The following is a 21,025-nucleotide window of genomic DNA, read 5'->3' on the forward strand; positions in this document are numbered from 1 at the left end:
ACAAAATTTGAATAACTTGTATACAATTTTTCAGTGACTTGGATAATAATTTAAAACTAAAAATCCTCTTGTTATAGTTTTTTTACTGAACTTTATATGTTAACTTTGATTTCTTTATCTTTTACTGCTTTTAAAATAGTTTTTCATTATAACAGACATGTTGTTCAATCCTTAAGCCTCTAAACACGATGTTAATTAGAACGTCTCCTATCTTACTTAACCCAAGAAGACTTAGCGATTTGACTTGATTTCATGGTTAAATTCTAGGGTTAGGGTAGGGTGGTGGAATATTCTGAAAAGACAAGTACGCCAAATCCCACAGGAAGTTAGCGCAGATTACCACAGACATCCATCACTCGTTTCTTTCGAATCGTGGGTGGTGCGTAAATGTGATGCTCCTTTTATAATCTATACGAATATTTACTTTAGACAGTTACGATCGATGTAGCCAAATTAAACTTTCAAGAAATAAAAGAAAAAGTAAAAACCTCTAACTTTATAAAGATCAAACTAAAATCTATAAACATTAAACGAAAAATCATACATCTTTAAGAATGTTTGAAGCTTAAATTCATCCCATACAAAGTCCCAATCATACATTTCCTATATTTAGGTTTTTCGTCTAAAGGTTAAACACTTAGATCTTTATTTGCGCATTTGTTTGAAAATCTGCAATTCATTGCTTTTACATTTGCCTTTTTTATTGATGGGTAAGTAAGAATAAAATGATTTAAAATTAATCTATTTTCAATAAAAAAAAAGTGAATCGAATTCTTTTTATGCAGGCATGATTTGCGAATAATATCTTATAATTAAAGAGATGTCCATGTCTGATGGGTATAACATTTATACTGATGAGATACGTCAAATAGGATTGAAAAATTTCAACCCTTTTGCTCGGTCACGTGAACTGACAGCTAGCTAGGTCCGTGGGCAAGAAGCACGTGACCCTCATTGTAAGCTCATGTTTTAGATACGCGTGTCAAATCCCAAAACGGAATTCTATCACTTTTGTCTTCTACTCCTTCCGCTTCAACTGGGTAACTTCATTGTTTAAAGTTGTGAAACATTTTTCTTATTTAAAACTCTTTAAAATTATATTTTATTATTTATTTTTAGAGTTTCTTTACAATAAGTAGAATTTCGTCTTGTTCATCATGTTAATATTAGGTATTTAATTTGAATTTTCATAGTAAACAAAATATTAATTATTTAGGCCTTTTTATTATAAAATAATTGAAAATCGGTTTTAACAAAACTATATACCCATTTTATGCATAATTTTTAATTTTCAATAACAATAGCATTGATCCAATGCTAAATGATATACGTCGTGGCACCATCTACGAGAAAAAGTAAAATAATTAAATTCGAAAATTTTCGGTAAAACAATGTTTGCATAAAGAAACAATAATAATTCGATAGTAAACAACTCATTTTTTAAAACATAATGTTAAATAGAAAAATTAAATTGTTGCTACAGTTTATTTAATTTAGAAAATAAAGTGATTTAGAAACAAGTTACTTTGTATACGTTATATTTACATTTTTATTCTGTTTTCACCATTGTTAGAACTCTAATTTGAACGTATGCCAGTAGTATACATACTCCTCTGCAGTACTATACACTTAATTTACACTCCCTACATGAATCAAGATTCGAGGCACGAAATGCATCAAATTCCTTACTCTAATGACGAAATCAACTTATTCTTTTTCCTTATCCTATAACCCAACTAAATATCCGCCAGTGCCTGGACATCCGATTTCAGTTCCATTGACCCGTACTGGCTTCGTCTCCATTAACGCCCACCCCATTACAAATTTACTACAGCTTCCTTTCCTCCCAACCCCTACGCACACAACCATCATTCTAACTGCCCATCTCACTCACATACCCATCGCACTCCATTCACTCCTACTCTCCACCTTGCTTGACAATATAAGACAAACGTTAGACTCGAATTCTTGTGAGAGTAATCAAACTGATTAATCAATAAGGAATGTTACTGTCCCTTTCCTATCCTATCTAACTTTCGAAGTGATAAGATAAATTTACTTTTTCCGTAAAGGTCACCCGCAATGCTTGTGAGACTTCAACCTTAACTGCGATAGAACAATTAATTACGGAATTATACATTACAATTAATTACATATAATGCATCCAGGGGGTGTTTATTGATTAAAAAAGTGTCCAGTCCAAGGCACTTATTACGCCATATTGCCTGACAATGTTGCTAAAGGGCGGACATAGTCAATGTTGAGAAAATATTGCCTTCAGATTGCTGGGCAATATTACCATGTTATATTGACACAATATTGAGTTCAAATGTTGTATTATTTGGGGTAGAATTACACCAATGTAATAACGCATTATTGCACGTCGGAAGAGTGTACATGTCGATACACGAGTATCAATAACATGAGTGCGACACGTTTAAACTATGAAGGCATAATTGAAAAGTACTGTACATATTGCAATAAATGTGCATATATACCGGTAAATGTGCGAACATTCACCATTACTTTTCATAAAATCGAATAATCTTTTATTAAATAATTATTTAATATACGCACTGGGTATGAGTATCAATCACTTGCATTGGCCCTTCACAATATTATCTTATATGACAATAGTTAACGTTTATTACAAAGTTAAATTTTTTCTACATATTATTATCCGTTGATCGTGGTAATTAATATAAAACTCCAGATCTTTGGGAAAATTAATACAAACGCTAAAAAAAATTATTTCAACTATGTAAAAACCGCTGCCAAATTGCACATTCTTATCACTATCTTTGTTTTCATTCCATGAACTCTTTGCATGTTTTGTAACAGCATCATTTTTACTATACAAAATGAATTATTATAAAAATGTTCAATTTTCAAAGAAGCAAAAATAAATAGTACCGGTCAGATCGAAGAAAAAAATAAATTTCAAAGGAAAAGAAAATACATTGAGAACATTGTTTATTTTGCAATTAAACAATTAATTTTGCAATAACAATTGGTAATTTTTAACAATAAGTTTTTTTTATTTTTTCAAATAAATCTATAATATTTAAGGTTTACAAAAATGCAACGTTCATTAAAATCCATTGATTCTATCACGAGATATGAATTTTTTAATTAAGCATTGTAAAAAACTTTAATTGTTTATAACTCAGCACGGTGAGCTTGGATGAAATTCAACCCAAAAGTCATGACCCTTTCTGGTTTATTTTTGATATCATTTAAGTGATGTCTAATAATCATTTTAAGATAAAAATTAAATTAATCGTTGGAGGGAAACTCAAATTATATTGATTTTTTAATTTTTTTCTAGGTTATTGTACATATTTTCTGAAGGATAATGTTTTAAACAATATTTATTGCTTCAAAAGATATCTTTTAACATTAAAAAACATTCTATTTAGTAAAAACAATATTTTAATATATAAAGCTAAAAAATTGTCGAAAAAGTGTGAATTTTTTCGTTTTTCTGAAAATTACTCTTTTATAAGTCATTAAACACTAATATTATGCAAATGTAAATTAAAGTACATAAAATTTCCTGGAAAACTAAACAAGAAAAACTATTCTATCTATTAAGAGTAGAGATGATTCTATCACTCAGTCGTATTTTCACTATTTATTATTCTTTCCACTGTTCAGGGTGGCCACTAAAAGTTAGAAAAAAAATTCCAGGCTAATTCCCGGTTTTCCAGGCTAATATATATTTTTTTCCCGGTTAGTTACACAGGCCTGCAAAATTAGTTTCTTATGTTGTTTTGTCTACTAAACACGATCCCGGGTCCTAAAATTGCCCTTCATTTCAGGATATTGAGAAAAGTAAGGGTAAAGAGCCCAAAAAAGTGTTTTTGAGGGTTTACAACATTTTTTCTCTCTTTAATCTGGCGTGCTAGAGATTTCGACAAGGTTTTAAATTAAAGCTTAAAACGTGAATTTTAAGAATCAATGCAAAACACAAAAAGACCAAGGATTTTGGAAAAATAGGGTTACAGACTCCAAATAAATTTTTTTCGTTATTTTTGATATCGGAATTGTTTCTAATGAAGTTTTTTCGACTGAAAAAAAACAAGAAAAAAAAATTCGAAGAAAAATTTTTTTCTCATGAGTATTCCCCCTTAATTTAAGACTATGTAGAAGTTTCTAGCACGTCAGGTTAATGAAAAAAAATACTGAAAACCTTCAAAAACGCGTTTTTTAGTGTCTTTATATAATAGATTTTGCGATTTTGTCTGTAAATGTCATAATTCCCGGTTTTTATTAAAAATCCCGGCTTTTTCCAGGCTTTTTCCCGGTGTATAAAATTCCAGGCTAATTCCCGGTTTTCCCGGTTTTCCCGGTCAGTGGCCACCCTGCTGTTGTTACAGAAATATGATGATTTAAAGTTCGTTTTTAATGAAAAAGTAATTGAAATTTGTCATTAAGTCCAGTTTCTTTGGTGAAATCTTTTTTCTGGACCTTACTTGAAAACCATATAATAATATGTTTAAAATTAACTTTTTTAAACATATTATTATATGGTTTTCAAGTAAGGTCCAGAAAAAAGATTTCACCAAAGAAACTGGACTTAATGATAAATTTCAATTACTTTTGCATTAAAAACGAACTTTAAATCATCATATTTATGTAACAACAATAGATAGAATAGTTTTTCTTGTTTAGTTTTCCAGGAAATTTTATGTACTTTAATTTACATTTGCATAATATTAGTGTTTAATGACTTATAAAAGAGTAATTTTCAGAAAAACGAAAAAATTCACACTTTTTCGACAATTTTTTAGCTTTATAAATATTAAAATATTGTTTTTACTAAATAGAATGTTTTTTAATGTTAAAAGATATCTTTTGAAGCAATAAATATTGTTTAAAACATTATCCTTCAGAAAATATGTACAATAACCTAGAAAAAAATTAAAAAATCAATATAATTTGAGTTTCCCTCCAACGATTAATTTAATTTTTATCTTAAAATGATTATTAGACATCACTTAAATGATATCAAAAATAAACCAGAAAGGGTCATGACTTTTGGGTTGAATTTCATCCAAGCTCACCGTGTCAGAGAAATTTTAATTTTTTAAAAAATCCTTTGAACTGTTTAATAAACTCATAATGAAGCTTGCATTTTATGTGTTTTCAATAGAATTCAGTAAATTTGAAATTTGCTGGTACACTTCACGTATTTTGACTCACACTAAAACACTAATAATCCATATATATACACTATCTTCCTCGTCCGTCACGGCGATGCACTTGTTTCGATTCCACTGGCTAGGAGCTCATTAAATTCCACAATATCTTCAATGCACTCTTTATACTTTTGAGAAATATATTGGAGACACTTGAAATAAGAAATCATTTCGACGTGGCGTTTTGTCTAGGTATTCTAACACGTGGCATTAATTAATGTTCCAAAACAACTGAAGAATAAAATATGATTTACGTCTATATTCATCTTTTGGCATTTATTGCACTACTCACAACAAAAATAAAGGTAAATTTAAACGTTTTAAAATCATAATTCGACCAAATAATAATGTTAATCAATATTCTATTTATTCTTGGTTCAAATAATAACAAAAAATTTATCAACCAGGCTCAACAATATTTTTCTAATTCAAACGATTATGCAGGTATAAATCAATTTTTTTTAAATTTTAATTATTCTTCAAAAGTTGTATTAGAATAAACAATTTTGTACTATATCTATAAATGAAAGAAATAATTTTACATATTTTAATTTTTTTAGAAACTGACAGTGAACTGGTTTCTGTTGAACATTCAATTCATAGAAGTAGTCTACCTGAAATTGTAATTAATATAACAATTAGAGGTATTGAGAGGGAATTTATTTTACAGTCATCAGATGGCTATTTTGCTGGTAAGGATACTAAAGTCTGGGTAGCAAAAAATGAAAGAAACAAATTAAAGTATACACTTCAAAAGAATGTAAGTAAAAAAATGTTTGCAAAGAATTTTTTTAAATAATTTTTTTTTAAAGTAAAGGAAATAAGTTTATATCTTTCCATTTTGGTGAATAAAAATGCAACTTATTCCTCAAGTTCGCACACTTTTTTAAAATTTCATTCCTTGTAGATTATGGAGAAAGTGAATATTACATTTTACCATGATGTAAAAACAAAATCCTCAATAGCACATACTGTAAATAAAGATGGTATTTCAGAATTCGTAAGTAATATCGTATCTCTTTGAATATTTAGTGACAAAAGGGATAGCGAAATTGTTTACAAGACACAAAATGTCGATTTCTGACAGTGGGTGTCAAAGAGTAAATGTTAATTGATTTTAAACTGACTTTAATTATTATTTAAGCTAAAGGAGTTTAAGCTTTACTTCTTATCATCACGTAAATCTAAAAGCGTTAGTTTGGTGCCAATGTAATAAAAATAATTCTCCATTTAGAATGGTGTTTTTGATTCTGACAAAGTAATACGATCATTAAGTAATCACGATCGCAAACGTCGAGATGTTTCGTCAAAATTGCAGTACGAATCATCAATGAATGGTAGCAAGAACTATCACCTACTTTATAAACGAGATGCATCTTTATCAAACCATAATAACTACTACCAAACTGTTGGCACCAACAATGATTATCAGCAGGGAAAGAAAAATTTTATAAATATTCCGGAAATTGTCTATCCTGAAATTTTAGTCTATGTAGATGAAACAATGTTTGGGTATGTAACTTTGTAAACTTAATTTTCAATTAAGAGTTCTCAATGTGTGCTTAATTTTTCAGATACCATAAAAAAGATATTGTCAAAACTGTCGCTTATGTTTTAACCATTTTCAATGGAGCAGATCTTTACTTTAGAGACATGGACGATCCATTAGTTCGTTTAAGCATTGCTGGAATTGTTTTGTGTGAGGTACTTGTAATTTCATAACAAAAAGAGTTTATTAACTTTATCTTATGTATAAATATATATTTATTTATTTATTTATTTATTACTAAATATTAATATTAAGTTCTGTTATAACTATATAACAGGGGCCGTCCATAAATTACGCAAGACATTTAGGGGGGAGAGGGGGTCAGCAAGATCTTACGTACAATAGGAAAAATGGCGCTAATGTATGTAAAATATCTTACGAGGGAGAGGGGGGGGGTCAAATTTACCCAAAAAATGTCTTACGTAATTTATGGATAGCCCCATAGCAGAAACTGACAACTCTAGCTCATGCTGTGTTCGTTATCAATTTTTGCTTCAATATCCGCATCTGACAGACATTTTTTTTTTTGATAAAGGATCCAATAAATATAGAAACGATAAACGGAAGTACTATCAATGACGAAGTTTATTATAGTTTCGGAGAATTTCTTTACAGTGACAATCAATTTAAAGTAAAAATTGATTACGATATTGCAGTTTATTTACTTAAACCACGTGTCCCCGGCCGTATACTAGGTCATATTTTTTAATTTAATTTAAAATCATAATTAATAGCATGGTTTATATTAATAATAAAAGAGATTGCTCATTAAATTACTTTATTAGTTGTTTCGTAACAAATGCATTTAAATGACACAATTAACAAACAATTTGCAAATTTTTAGGCTTGGCATATACAGGAAGGGTTTGTGAAAAGTTTATAATGCAAAATATGGTAGTATCACTGGCGGTTATTGCAGATTTTGGAATCCTTGACGGAATTCATAATGCTGCACACGAAATAGGTCACTTGTAAGTTTAGGATTGCAATATCAGTTTAGCTAATTCAAAAGCCAATTAACAAAATTGTAGCTTTAGAAATTAAAGATTAATTTTAATAAAATAATATTTGTTTTTTCCTAGTTATAATACATATATATATATATATATATATATATGTCGAAGTCTTTAAGTGAAATCTGACATTTCATGAAATGTCTAGACGTTTCATGAAGCGCTGCCACATAGTATAATAAATATTCATTTCATTATGTGTCTAAAATTTTTAGTCATATCATAAAATCCTATTTAATTAAAATTAAATGACGATACCTTTTAGACAACAAAATTTTGTAGGCCTGTGCAATTTAAAAATATTTTTACACTGTTATTGATAAGTACTATTTGCTTGTACAATTTAAACGGCACTGACTTAATTGAAAACAGTTACCCGTTAATGAATGATTAATTGACAGGTGAATAAGGGGGGGGGATTCAAATTAGAAATTTTCCTATTTTTGTTATCAGCTTCATAAGACTTAGTCATTTCATGAAATGTTTTCTAATATTAGATAAATAGTGTAATTTTATATCATTCCGCTAAGGGAGCGTTCATAAATGATGTCACGCAATTTTTCGGGATTTTAGACTCCCTCCCTCCCCTCTGTCGCGCAATTTCATGCAATTTCACATGTAAAAATACATTGTGTCACGTTTAGTAGAGACCTCCCCTACCCCCAAAAACGTGACATCATTATGAACGCTCCCTAAGTGCATAATTAGCATTTGCATTTCATGAAATGTCTAAAAATTGAAGCACGTAATGAAATAAATATTTATTTCACTATGCGGCAGTGCTTCATAAAACGTCTAGTCATTTCATGAAATGCCAGATTTCACTAAAAATCTACGTTATATATATTTCATGATTTGTTTTTAGACTGGGTAGTAAGCATGACTTTTCGATACCAGAATGTTCTTTTAAGACAGGTTTTGTTATGAGTTATGACAAATACGACCAGAATCAATTTTTCTTTTCTCCATGTTCCAAAGAAATGATAAAATGGAATTTGAGGTTTGTACTCTTTAACTTTCCAGATTATGAAAAGTATGTTTCAATTTCAAAAGACAAATTCTAGTATTATTTTTAAGTGTATATTAAATAAATTTAATTTTATAACAGCAAAGAAGCAGCTAGGTGCATCCTCAACAATCCAGCTGATAAAAGGACTGACAGTCAAATATTGAGAGTTTTGCCTGGACAATATATGACTTTAGATGAACAATGTCAAAAACATAGATACAAAAATGCATCTCCGGTAGTAAATTGATTACTCTTGCTCTTGTTTTTAAAATTTTTTTGTTTAATACATTTATTATTTATTTCAGGTTAATATAGATATTTGCTTACATTTGCACTGCCTCCATTCGTCTTTTTCCATATATATAGAATTACCTGCACTTGAAGGTACACCTTGTGACTTCGGAAAAGTAAGTTTGAAAATAATCATCAATTTTTTGCCATAATAGTAAGAATAATTACTTATAACCAAACATTGAGATTTAATTAATTTAAAGGTTCATACAATTTTGATAACTTAAAAAATGATTTTTTTCTTGACGGATTTTAAAAGTAAAATATCTAATCGTTACAACACAGAACATATTTTAATAGTTGAAATTAAGTTGATAGCAAACCTTCGGAATTTGTTTTAAAGTTATTTTTACTTTGAAAATTATTTCTAGTCAATTTTATCAAGATAAAAAAAGATAAAACTATAACACATGTTTAGTTTCTAGTTTTTTTTCAAGCCCAGGAATTCCTCGGAATCATTCCCGGGAACTTTTTTACATATTGGAAATTAAAGTAGCACTTTACATTATTAATAAAATTGTTTTAAATTACAGTACTGTCTAAGGGGAGAATGTGTAAATGTTCCATTTAACAATAGTGACAAGAATACAGATTTAGAAAACTTATTTCCATTTAAATATCAACAGCGTGAAAGTAAAGAAACTGCTGAACAACAATGTGTTAACCATTATTATAAAGTTCCTGTCAAAGTTAGTTGAAATTTATTATAAAATTTGTATTTTTAAACTTAGCAACTTATTTCCAATTATTAATTTTGTTTCAGTCTTTCTTTTATGTTTGTGAACTAAAGTGCGTGTTCAAAAAGTATATGTCCTTTTACATGAAAGAACATACTGCAGATGATGGAACCCCTTGTGGTAATAACGGAGTAAGAGTTATTTGAATTTTAAGTTCTATTGTATGTTAGTCATATTCATTAATAGTTATTTGAGTCCAATTTTTCGTATTTTGAATACTTTTTTCCGAAAACCATTTTACTAAGTAAACAAAAGTAAACAATATATTTTTAATTCAATAGATCTGTCAACGTGGAAAATGTATAGACGATACTTATCGATTGGCTGATGATTATTGTAGAAAAGCTGGAACAACAGGTTTTAGTAATGTTAGTATAAAAAAAGAATAATTGTTTGAAGAACTAATTGTTTTAACGTGCATTATAAATTTGAAATTATTTAAATGACATGGAAATTGTTTATTTGTAAAATGATGAAATTTTGAAAGATAAATATAACAATATAATTTTCTTTAAAACCTAAGATGCCATGCCAGTGAGATACCTACTCGAACTTTCATTGTAATATTAGTTATTTGTATTAATATTACACATACACATATTTATTATTAGAGATTTCCGAGAAAAGAATTACGAAATTTGTAAAAAGCATATAAAATTTTGTAGAAACCCTATAAATTATTAAAAAAAACTAATGTTTTTCAGTATTCTGCTAAAGAATGTACCTTTAACTGCAAAAAAGATATTTACAATTTTTCTGAAAATGTTAATCCTACAATTCAAGGCCAAATAAGAATAATCAAAGAACTATTTGCTCCTGATGGACATCCTTGCAATAACAGTGGAGTAAGAAACATTTCTGCAATATTTCTTGACATAAATTTTACTCAACGTTTTTTTCTCAATGTTTTTTCTCTTTCAGTACTGTCAAGATGGTAAATGCATTAATATGACATTTTCTACTGGTATTATTGATCCTAGTACTTCCTTAGATGAACGGTATGGCCAATTCGCATCATCTATTAAACTATGTAAACAGAATGGAATGGAATGGATGGAAGATGTTAGTATTAGAACGATAATAAATATCGATAAATGTTCATAAGATACATAATTAATTAAATTAACAATTATTAATAATTATTAATTAATTAAATTCTCGTATTTATATTTGTTTTCCTCGTTTCTAGCATGAAACCGGATGCTATACTATATGTCAATCTAAAACCGAATTGTCAAAATATTTTTATGCTGATAGAGGATTCCCATGCCCTGACAATGGAGTATAAAACAATTTTTTAATACCCTAAATTTGTTAATATAAATATTACTTAATTGTTTCTCTCTTCTAGTTTTGTGAAGATGGAAAATGTGTTAAAAAAGAATTAATAAGTACAACTACTGCTTTGAATAATTTACATTCTGAATTTAAATCTTCCACTGAACGTTGTCAAGAGATTGGATTTTCTTGGTCTTATGATGTATGTATTTAATAGATTAAATATTCTTAACCGTCAATTTTTATTTTTTCATATGCTTAATGAATTTATTTTTGTATTTTACTTTGTTTAGTATAGCAACGGATGTATTAGTGTTTGCCAGATAATGAGATACAATGTTTTAATACCTGATGTGAGATATTTGAATGCAGATAATGGCTTACCGTGTAATAATAGTGGAGTAAGAAACATTTTTAAAATACGCTAAATTTGTTAATATAAACTTAATTGATCGTTTTCTGTCATTCAGTATTGTCACGATGGAATATGTCTTAATATGACAGTTATTACAAGAAGCACAAGTGTTGCCACTAGCACAACTACAAGTACAAGTTCAACTACAAGTACAAGTAGTAGTATTGATACAACTACAAGTTCTGTTAGCATTATTCATTCAACAACATCTTTGAATAAATTACCTATCAATTTAGAATCTCCTGTGAAACAATGTATTAATGCTGGATTTACTTTCTTCGTTACTGTTAGTATATTGAAATTATCATAGTTTTAATTTTTTTATAGGTAACAATCTTACGTTTTGTTAAAAGTGCTTCTTTAATCCAACGTAAAAAAGTTCTCGGGAATGATACAGAGGAATTCATGGGCTTAAATGAAAACTGAAAGCTAAAAATTTATCGAATTATTGCCATGAATTTATCTGGAACTTTTTCACATGTGTTACAGTTTTACCTTGTTTTAGCTTGATAAATTTGACTGTACTGTTGTCTGCTCCAATGTAAGTGACATTGATTATATTGAATACGAAGATTATGAATATGAAAACAGTGAAACAAATATTTATCAAGATATATCTCGACCAGATGGAATTGCTTGCAAATATACTGGAGTAATGACAAAACTTTTAACTATAATTTATAAACACAATTGCATAAATTAAAAATACTTTTATTATAATACTTCCTCATTTCGTAGCATTGCTTAAATGGAGAATGTGTTAATATGTCACTCATAGATCCTAATGACAAATCAACAATGTGGGATTTCGATGCATTAAAAAGAAAGTATTTTAGTCAAAATTTTAATTCAAAATCTTGTATTAATTTTGAAAAATCATTATTAATAGTTTGTATATGTATATAGTTTTTCAAACTAATACACGAAGGGTAATAAAACCTAAAGGAGGCGAAAATGATTCAAAATCATTTAACAATGGAGAAAATGAAAAACAGCATAATATTTCTATTGGTTAGTATAGAAAAGATTTGTTTCAATCTTATCATTTTTATCTCATATTAATTTAATTTAATCTATATTAGATTTGTCCGATATTGACAACGTTGTCAAAGAATTTGCAAAAGACATTGAAATATTTTTGTAAAATATTTTCATTATTCCATGAATGTTTTTGATATGGCAAGGAAAAAATCAATATCTGGATTAATTAACTTTCTTCGGGAGTAAGCAAAGCGAATTGAAGTACTAAGAAAACAATTGTTCCAAACATTTCTCCGCTTTATAATAAGAAAAATATGTTACATACTTGAATTTTAAACTGCTTTTTCGATAATATGTATAAGTAATATATAATATATTATATAATATTTTATATATATAATATATAACATATAATAAATGATATGTATTTGTTTGTAATCAAAGAAAGTGATGAAATAAATTCAAAATTTCAATAAAAATATAAATATTGTAAATTTATTGTTAAATATTTTTTATAGTATTTTTGAAACAAATAAGAGTTAAATGGCACTTTTTGGAAATTTTGACCATGTCATTCGAAAGAACGACCCCAGAAACGTATGAATATGTGCTTGCAGAATTTTTAATAATTTTTTTCCTCTAATATTAGGAGCTTGAAATCGAAGTTAAAAATCAGCACATTTGGTCGTTAAAGGATTAATGCCTATAAGTAATTCTCATTCTGTAGAAAATGATCTTTAAAATAAGCTTAAAATCATTGAAAAAAACGTTCAATTACGTTAGAAGTTATTCAAATTTTTGTAAAACATTACAAATGACGATTTTTAAAAAATATCTAAATAAAATAATGACCAAATGACTTCTGTAAGGTCTTCTTCTTTTTAAAATTTTTTCATCTTTCAAAATATATACCGAAAAATATTTTAGTTTTCATAAATTTTATATTTAAAAATTTTGGAAGGTTTGTAGCAATATTGGAATAATATAACTCTCGAGGAAGTAAATTACTCCGTTTTTGGAGTAGATTTTTTTAACTCCAAAATTTTCATTCCCTACTCCAGTTACTATTTACTTTCTGAATTTGTTACAGTGTACAAAAAGTATAATTAACCAAAATCACTGCAGTTATAAGGGCATAGTCCATATTTAAGGTTTTAAAAAGCAATTATTGGTTTTTTTAATTCTCTAATGCGTCAATTCAACATTCATTTATGAACGTTGAATATATACATATAATTTTTCAATATATAAAAAATTACAAATTACCTTATACTTTGAAAATAATCTTCTTACTTTAATTCACTAGACTATAGAAAACCATGATTACTTAATATGTTTATCATCAAGGAGTTTCAATATACTATATAGGAATACTAAGGAAATCCATGTAATTCAACATTTCCCTTAATATTTGGTGCTGAGCCAGTCGAAGGGAGTCGATATTGAAATTTACTGATAGCGTCTGGCCCGTTCAATGCCGTCTGATATCAAAGCTTTTATTATCAGCATATACAGGGTATACTTCATGTATTCTATATATTTTTCTATATATGGATATCATTCCAAAAAGTGACTATTTCAGATTGTTCTGAACCCTTAATATACGAAAAAAAAACTTTGATGCTTTAATAACAAAAATGATATTGATGTGAAATTAAAAATTACGCTCCGCGGCGAAAGTACCTTGAATGATTATTTGACAAACTTAAAGAATAGAATTAAAATAAAAAAGAGTTTCTCGGTGTAAACCATCAATATTTAAGTTCTCATTAGGGGCAAAATATTCAATAAAAAGTGTTGAATAAAAATTACGATCCTAACTTTGATTTAGAAGTCATCTTTATATATTATTTGATATTGTTTATCTTTAGAATTATTTTTTATTAAATTTTTTTACAGAAATTTGATTAATATTATAAGAATAAATAACAGAAACAACTTACTTTTTTGAAAATATTTTGTATAATGTGATGCATAAAATACTTTTTAACGTTCAGGGGTTGATGGAATTCAGCAACACCATTGTTCATTGCGGAAATATTCAGACACGAACTTCAATATAGGAGTTATGTGGTTTTGCATAATAATGAATAAAGGGTAGACATAGGTGTGAAGAGTTGTTTAATTACACAACGTGAAAGCATTATAGAACTCACAAGAAAGGAAAAATATTCCGCATATATTTTTTAAATGTAAATGGTACACTTGAAATCAGTATAATTTATAGCTAATTTTTATTCTTACTACGTTATATTTTTAAACTTAAAAAAAAATTTATTTAAAAGTTTCTCTTGTACAATTATACCTCTAGAGGGTCAGTTTATAAAATCTCCTCTCTTTAATTTTATTTCGATCTATACTGAAAAAAACGATACTTAAAAATGTCATTTAATTCGTAATTAAACATTAAACAAGTACATAAACATCTGATAGATATTACGAGACGTCGTAATGTAAATGTACAATTAAACGTACTTACTTGAAGTGGTACTTGAAATTATGTAAGTACGTCTCGTTCGAATAGATCACATAAACCCTACCTTTTACCCCAGCAATTTCAAATTGTACCTGTAAAAGTGTAATAAAGTCGGAGGCGTGAAATTACTTGGACACACTCTGGTGACGAGAAAAAAGAAAGAATTGGTTCAAATTTTGAACATGTATGAAACTGATTTGACTACTACATTCCCACATTCGATCTATATAAATGTATATTTCATGGTAGTTACGTTTGATTTAAACTTTATTGGAAGTTACGAACAGTTCCATCGGAAATATTAAAGAAAAATCCAAAACAAATTACATATAATACACTAAAAAGACATTTATTTTATTTGTTTTGTCAAATAAATATTTATTTGTATAAAATAACCTTTCTTGTAGTCAATTAAATTGTATTTGCTTCAAACACTGAAATTTGATAAATTTATTAATTTACAATACAGTGAATTTGCTTACACTTATAATTGCAGATATTAAAGTTTAGAAAATATTAAAAATAACATCGCATTGAAAGATGTCTTCAATTTCAACTGATTTCTCATAATTTTTAGGATTCTCATTTAAGGGTAAAAAACCCTCTCTATAGAACATTTATTGAAGTGCAAAAATAACAATCTTAAGATGCGTTGAATACATACACTGCTACTTAATAAAAGTAAAGTTAGCTGTAGATAAATACCTTCTCAATATCCTTAGAATTTATTTTCTTGTACAACATTGCCCCAGCAATCAGAATAAAAATTTACAACCTAAAGATTACGAACCTTGTTATTTTCACACTTGAGAGCTACAGAGATCAAACCACAAAGAAAAGAAACCATTCAGAGCTTAGCCTTCCAAAGCTGGTATAACAAGGAAGACGGATTTCAAAAAGGCAATTTTTGCTTTTCAAAATAAGAAGTCTTATGATTTAGATGGTCTTTTACAATAAAAATTGACTTGAAATTAAGATAAATATTAAATTTATTATTTCCTTTCTGTTAAAATCCTTTTTTTAATAATTTTCAGGCTTCGCACTCATCTACTAAAACCTACTATTTATTAATTTTTTTACGTTATGATACTATTTGGGTACTTTTTTTAGATTTCAGCCACTAAAAGCTATTATTTATGTTTTTCTTTTTAAGAATTTACACTACTTTAAATTCGCTAATCAAATTCTTTAAAACGATTCAATTATTTTCAAAAAATATTCGAAATTCAATTTATTATTTTCAATATCTAGCATTTTCATGAAATTTCGCAAAAGAATTCAATTATTTAAAAAAAAAATGTTTATATAAAAAAATGTTTTTTTAAAAATTCATTTCTATGGAAGAATTTAATTATTTACAAAAATATTAGAATTTTTCACAGGAATTCAATTATTTTCAAATATATTATCTAGAGTTACCTCCACGCGCGACCTTGGAGTTACTTTTTCTTATAATCTTAGTTTTGATGATCATATAACATCTCTTGTTGCTACAGTATCCAGGATGCTTGGTTATCTCATTAGGTCATCAAGAAATTTTAATAATATACAAACCTTTAATCTACTTTTTAATGCATTAGTAAGATCCCCAGCTGAATATGCTGCAATTATTTGGAACCCACCTACTAAAAAGCTCTCTGAGCCTCTTGATAAAGTTCAAAAGCGGTTTCTTAAGTTTTTGGCTTTCAAGGAGGATGGACGTTACCCCGTACGTGGATGTGACTATATTCTTTTGTGTCAACGTTTTTCTTTTTTAACTTTAGCAGAGCGACGCATAATTAATGCGATGATTTTTTTGTTTAAAATTATTAATTACCATTTTGACTGTGAAAAATTATTGGAGGTAATTAATTTTAGGATTCCTCGTTTGTCATCCCGTACTAATTTACCTTTTTATATAAGTAAGGATGATTTAGGGTTGATAAGAACATCTCCGATTTTTTATGCATGTTACCATATTAATAATATGTATAATAATTTCTGCCCAAATGTGGATTTGTTTATGGCTTCGCAACTTAAATTTGCTGATTGTGCAAGAAAATATGTAATCGGCCTACGTGAGCAGCCTTGAAATATTTTTATCCTAAAAATAATTAAGTATACTAAAAGAATAATTTTTTTTTTTGTTGCAAATTTATAACTGTTTTTTTTGTTTACTTTTATTATTTTGTTACTTAAAATTTGTTACTTAATTGTTTTATGTATTTTTTAGTTACCCATTTATGGTCCAAAATTGGACTGCGGGAATGTATATTAAATAAATAAATAAATAAATTAAATAAATATTAATAAAATTGTTCAAAAGAAATCAATTATTTTGAAATACAATTTTAATTAAATTTTTTTGAAGTAATTCAATTATCCTTTTAGATTTTAATAAAATTCTTCTCAAGAAATAAATTATGTACATAAATAATTCTTCAAAAGAATTCAATTATTAAAGATAAATAACAAAATTATTCCCGAAAATTTAATTATTTTGAGGCATTTTAATAAAATTCTTTGCAAAATTCAATTATTCTCATAAATAACAATATTCATCACAATAATTCAATTATTTTTAAAAGTAATAAATTTATTCTTGGAAATTCAACTATTTAAAAAAATTTTAATAAAATCGTCGACAAGAATTCAATTATTTTCATAAATAATAAAATGCTTTGTATGAATTCCATTCATTTCAAAAAAATTTAATAAAATGCCACACAGACATTTAATTATTGTCAAAAATTTTAATAGAATTCTTTGTAAAATTTCCAAACCGAATTCAATTATTAGAAATTTTTTTTCGAAAAATCTTTCTAAGAATTCAATTCTTTTCATGAATAATAAAAATTTCTCAGGAATTTAATTATTTAAATTAGAATTTGCATAAAATAAGTCAAAAGAAATCAATTATTTAAAATTTTTTTATAAAACTCTTAGCAAGAATTAAATTATTTTTAGAAATATTTAAAATCTTTCATGAACAATAAAATTCGTTGCAGGAATTCAATTTATGACCAGGATAAGAAAGAATTAAATATTTTTGATGAAAATTAGGAAAAAGTGAGGAAAATAAAATATAGAATAGAATTTTTGTCAGTTTTGTGAATTGTCTAAAACGAGTTTTTTTGGTCGCCAAGTTTAATTTTTTGATAGCTACATTTTTACTACTTTTTTTTAACATTTCACTAAGATTTTACATTTTTAATTAAAAAATTGTCGCTTTATTTCAAGACAAACAAAATTCCACTTCAACCATTAAAATTGACGAATAATTTTTCAAAACTTAATTTTTAAATTATAGGCATTCCAAATATTTAAAAGTCAATAACATTACCAAAAAGTTTGTATTTCAACATAATCGTTTAGTAAGATGATTTTTGATAATAATCAATATAAAAAAACTGCATTACAACAACAACAAAATAAATATGGTTTTGGATGGCTTTTATGTATTTTAAATAATTTATTATAAATTAATGAATCAATAAATTAATATAATAGAAAATTAACTTAAAATATCTTGTAAAGACTTACAGTATTTAAAGGCTTATTTAAATTTAATACACAAATATTTACAGAGGCTTTTGTTAGTTTTATACGATATGTAAGGGAAGCTGGTTATTATCATATCACAAATGAAATGCAGACTGTTTTTGCATAAAATTTTCTGTGTCTTTTCATATACATGTTGTCTTTTTCTTTTCGGAAAGTTCATTCTCTTGGTGTTTGAATCATGTTACATAATAAATAATAGATTTCAAATTGCTTTTGTATTCATATTAAGGGAAGAGGGAGGGTGAGAGTCATTTTAAGCGGACTGAATATTTTCGTTTTATTCAGGATTAATGGCTTGAACGTGTTTTATAACCGCGATATACATGGAATTGACCACTGGACAGTTGTGTGATACATAGTCGAAAATTTGAAAGTAAAGCGTATAGAACAGTATTTTACATTGTTATACTCTTGAGAAAGATTTAAATTTCGTATTTTTGTTCTTGTAACTACCCTTATACTTCTATAAATTATGAAATATGTATCTATATTTTGTTACATGATTACTTCCTTTTAAAAATTTATCGACAAAAATTTACATATTTTATGTAGAGATCTTTAACATATATATAAAGAATATTCGTTAGGAACAAAATATTTTTATTTTTAAAAGAAGACGACCAGCTTGCTTGTACAAATAGTTTTTATATTTTTATTATCAGTAAACTTAAATACTTAAATAAATATGAAATCACTAGATTTTAACAGACTTCGTAAAGTGAAGTTTTTAAAATTTTTTAAAAGAATTTTAATTTCTTTCAATTTTTTATTTTTAATAAAATTATTATTCTCTTTGGATTCTAATATGGATTTAATAAGATTTACTTTTTGTAATGAATTATATCGAAGATTCCCTATTAGATTTCAATGTGAACTTATTAACCAGTTGTTCATTTCATAACCATTTAGCTTGATGAAGAACTCATTCATTAACTTCTTTGTAAATAAATATTAAATCATTAATTCAATTATTTCTAAATTATTTTCAATTTTTCAATCAATTTTTATTAGAAAATTTTTCGACAATTCAATTATTTAAATACAAAGATAAATAATTTATTGAATAATTAAATATTTCTTAAAATTGAATTTTATGAAGAATTTTATCAAAATTTTTAAAAATAATAAAATTCTTTTGGCGAGTTTAAAACAAAATTTAAAAATAAATGCAATTTTCTATTATTTTAATTAAAATTATTGTATAAAAAATAATTTAATTTCTGCGATAAGTTTTGTTATTTATGAAAATAATTGAATTCTTCCAAGGAATTTTATTAAAAAAGTTTTTAAAGAATTGAATTCCTGCTAAGAATTCTATTTGTTAAAATAATTGAATTCCGGAGAAAAATATTATTATTTATGAAAATAATTAATATCTTGTGAAGAATTTTATTCAAATTTTTTTAAATAATTGAATTTCCCAGAATTTTTTAAAACTTTTTGAAAATAATTAAATTCAATCGAGAAATTTCGCATTAAAAAATTGAAAATAATTGAAATCTGACAAAGAATTAAAAAAAAATTTATTTTAAATGATTGAATTCCTGTGAAAATGTTTATTTTTGAAAAGAATTGAATTGTTGGGAAGAATTATATTAAAATTTCTTAAATAATTGAATTACTTCGAAGAGTTTTATTTTTTACGAAAATAATTGAACTGTTTTAAAGATTTTTACTAACATTTTTGACAATAATTGTATTCCTATAGGAAGAATGTTATGTTTTACGAAAATAACTGTATTGTATGACCAATTTTATTATAATTTTTCAAATTTATAAAGCATTTTGTCAAAATTTGTTTAAATAATTGAATTCCCAAGAAAAATTTTATTATTTATGTAAATAATTATTTTTTAGCGATGAATTTTATTCAAATTTTTTTAAATAATTGAATTTCCATAAAAAAAATGTATTATTTGTGAAAATAATTGAATTCTTAAGAAGAATTATTTATGTAAATAATTGAATTCCTACAAAGCATTTTATTATTTATGAAAATAATTGAATTATTGCCGACGATTTTATTAAAATTTTTTAAAATAATTGAATTTCCAAGAAGAAATTTATTACTTTTAAACATAATTGAATTCTTGTGATGAATATTGTTATTTATGAAAATAATTGTATTTTGCAAAGAATTTTATTAAAATGCATCAAAATAATTGAATTTTCAGGAATAATTTTGTCATTTATCTTTAATAATAATTGAATTCTTTTGAAGAATTATTTATGTAAATAATTGAATTCTTGGGAAGAATTTTATTAAAATCTAAAAGAATAATTGACTTATTTCAAAAAAATTTAATTAAAATTGTATTGAAAATAATTGAAATCATGCCATGAATTTTATTACTTATGAAAATAATTGAATAGTTGATAAGAATTTTATTAATATTTTCAATAATTTTGTCAAATTTTTTTTAAATAATGAATTTTAAAAAAAATTTTATTTAAATTTTTCAAAATCATTAAATTTCTCAGAACTATTTTTTTGCAATTCTCTGAATATATTTGAATTCTTTGGAAAAACTG

General features: G+C 26.2%; 1 protein-coding gene across 1 annotated transcript; it reads left to right on the top strand.

Moving 5' to 3' along the window:
• The first annotated feature begins 5,346 nt into the window (after positions 1 to 5,346).
• Positions 5,347 to 12,865, top strand: LOC122507374. The gene is made up of 24 exons (XM_043620042.1): positions 5,347 to 5,506; positions 5,609 to 5,645; positions 5,762 to 5,961; positions 6,109 to 6,201; positions 6,436 to 6,713; positions 6,776 to 6,905; positions 7,286 to 7,445; positions 7,595 to 7,721; positions 8,629 to 8,763; positions 8,872 to 9,007; positions 9,078 to 9,179; positions 9,597 to 9,752; positions 9,827 to 9,931; positions 10,082 to 10,168; positions 10,505 to 10,645; positions 10,722 to 10,862; positions 10,990 to 11,082; positions 11,152 to 11,280; positions 11,372 to 11,479; positions 11,549 to 11,779; positions 11,999 to 12,145; positions 12,232 to 12,316; positions 12,400 to 12,504; positions 12,576 to 12,865. Exons 1-24 carry the CDS (start codon positions 5,447 to 5,449, stop codon positions 12,635 to 12,637), a joined length of 3,048 nt encoding a protein of 1,015 aa, XP_043475977.1. The 5' UTR covers positions 5,347 to 5,446; the 3' UTR covers positions 12,638 to 12,865.
• The last annotated feature ends 8,160 nt before the right edge of the window (positions 12,866 to 21,025 follow it).

Source organism: Leptopilina heterotoma, unplaced genomic scaffold (assembly GCF_015476425.1).
Source record: "Leptopilina heterotoma isolate Lh14 unplaced genomic scaffold, ASM1547642v1 Lhet_47, whole genome shotgun sequence".
Classification (NCBI taxonomy): domain Eukaryota; kingdom Metazoa; phylum Arthropoda; class Insecta; order Hymenoptera; family Figitidae; genus Leptopilina; species Leptopilina heterotoma.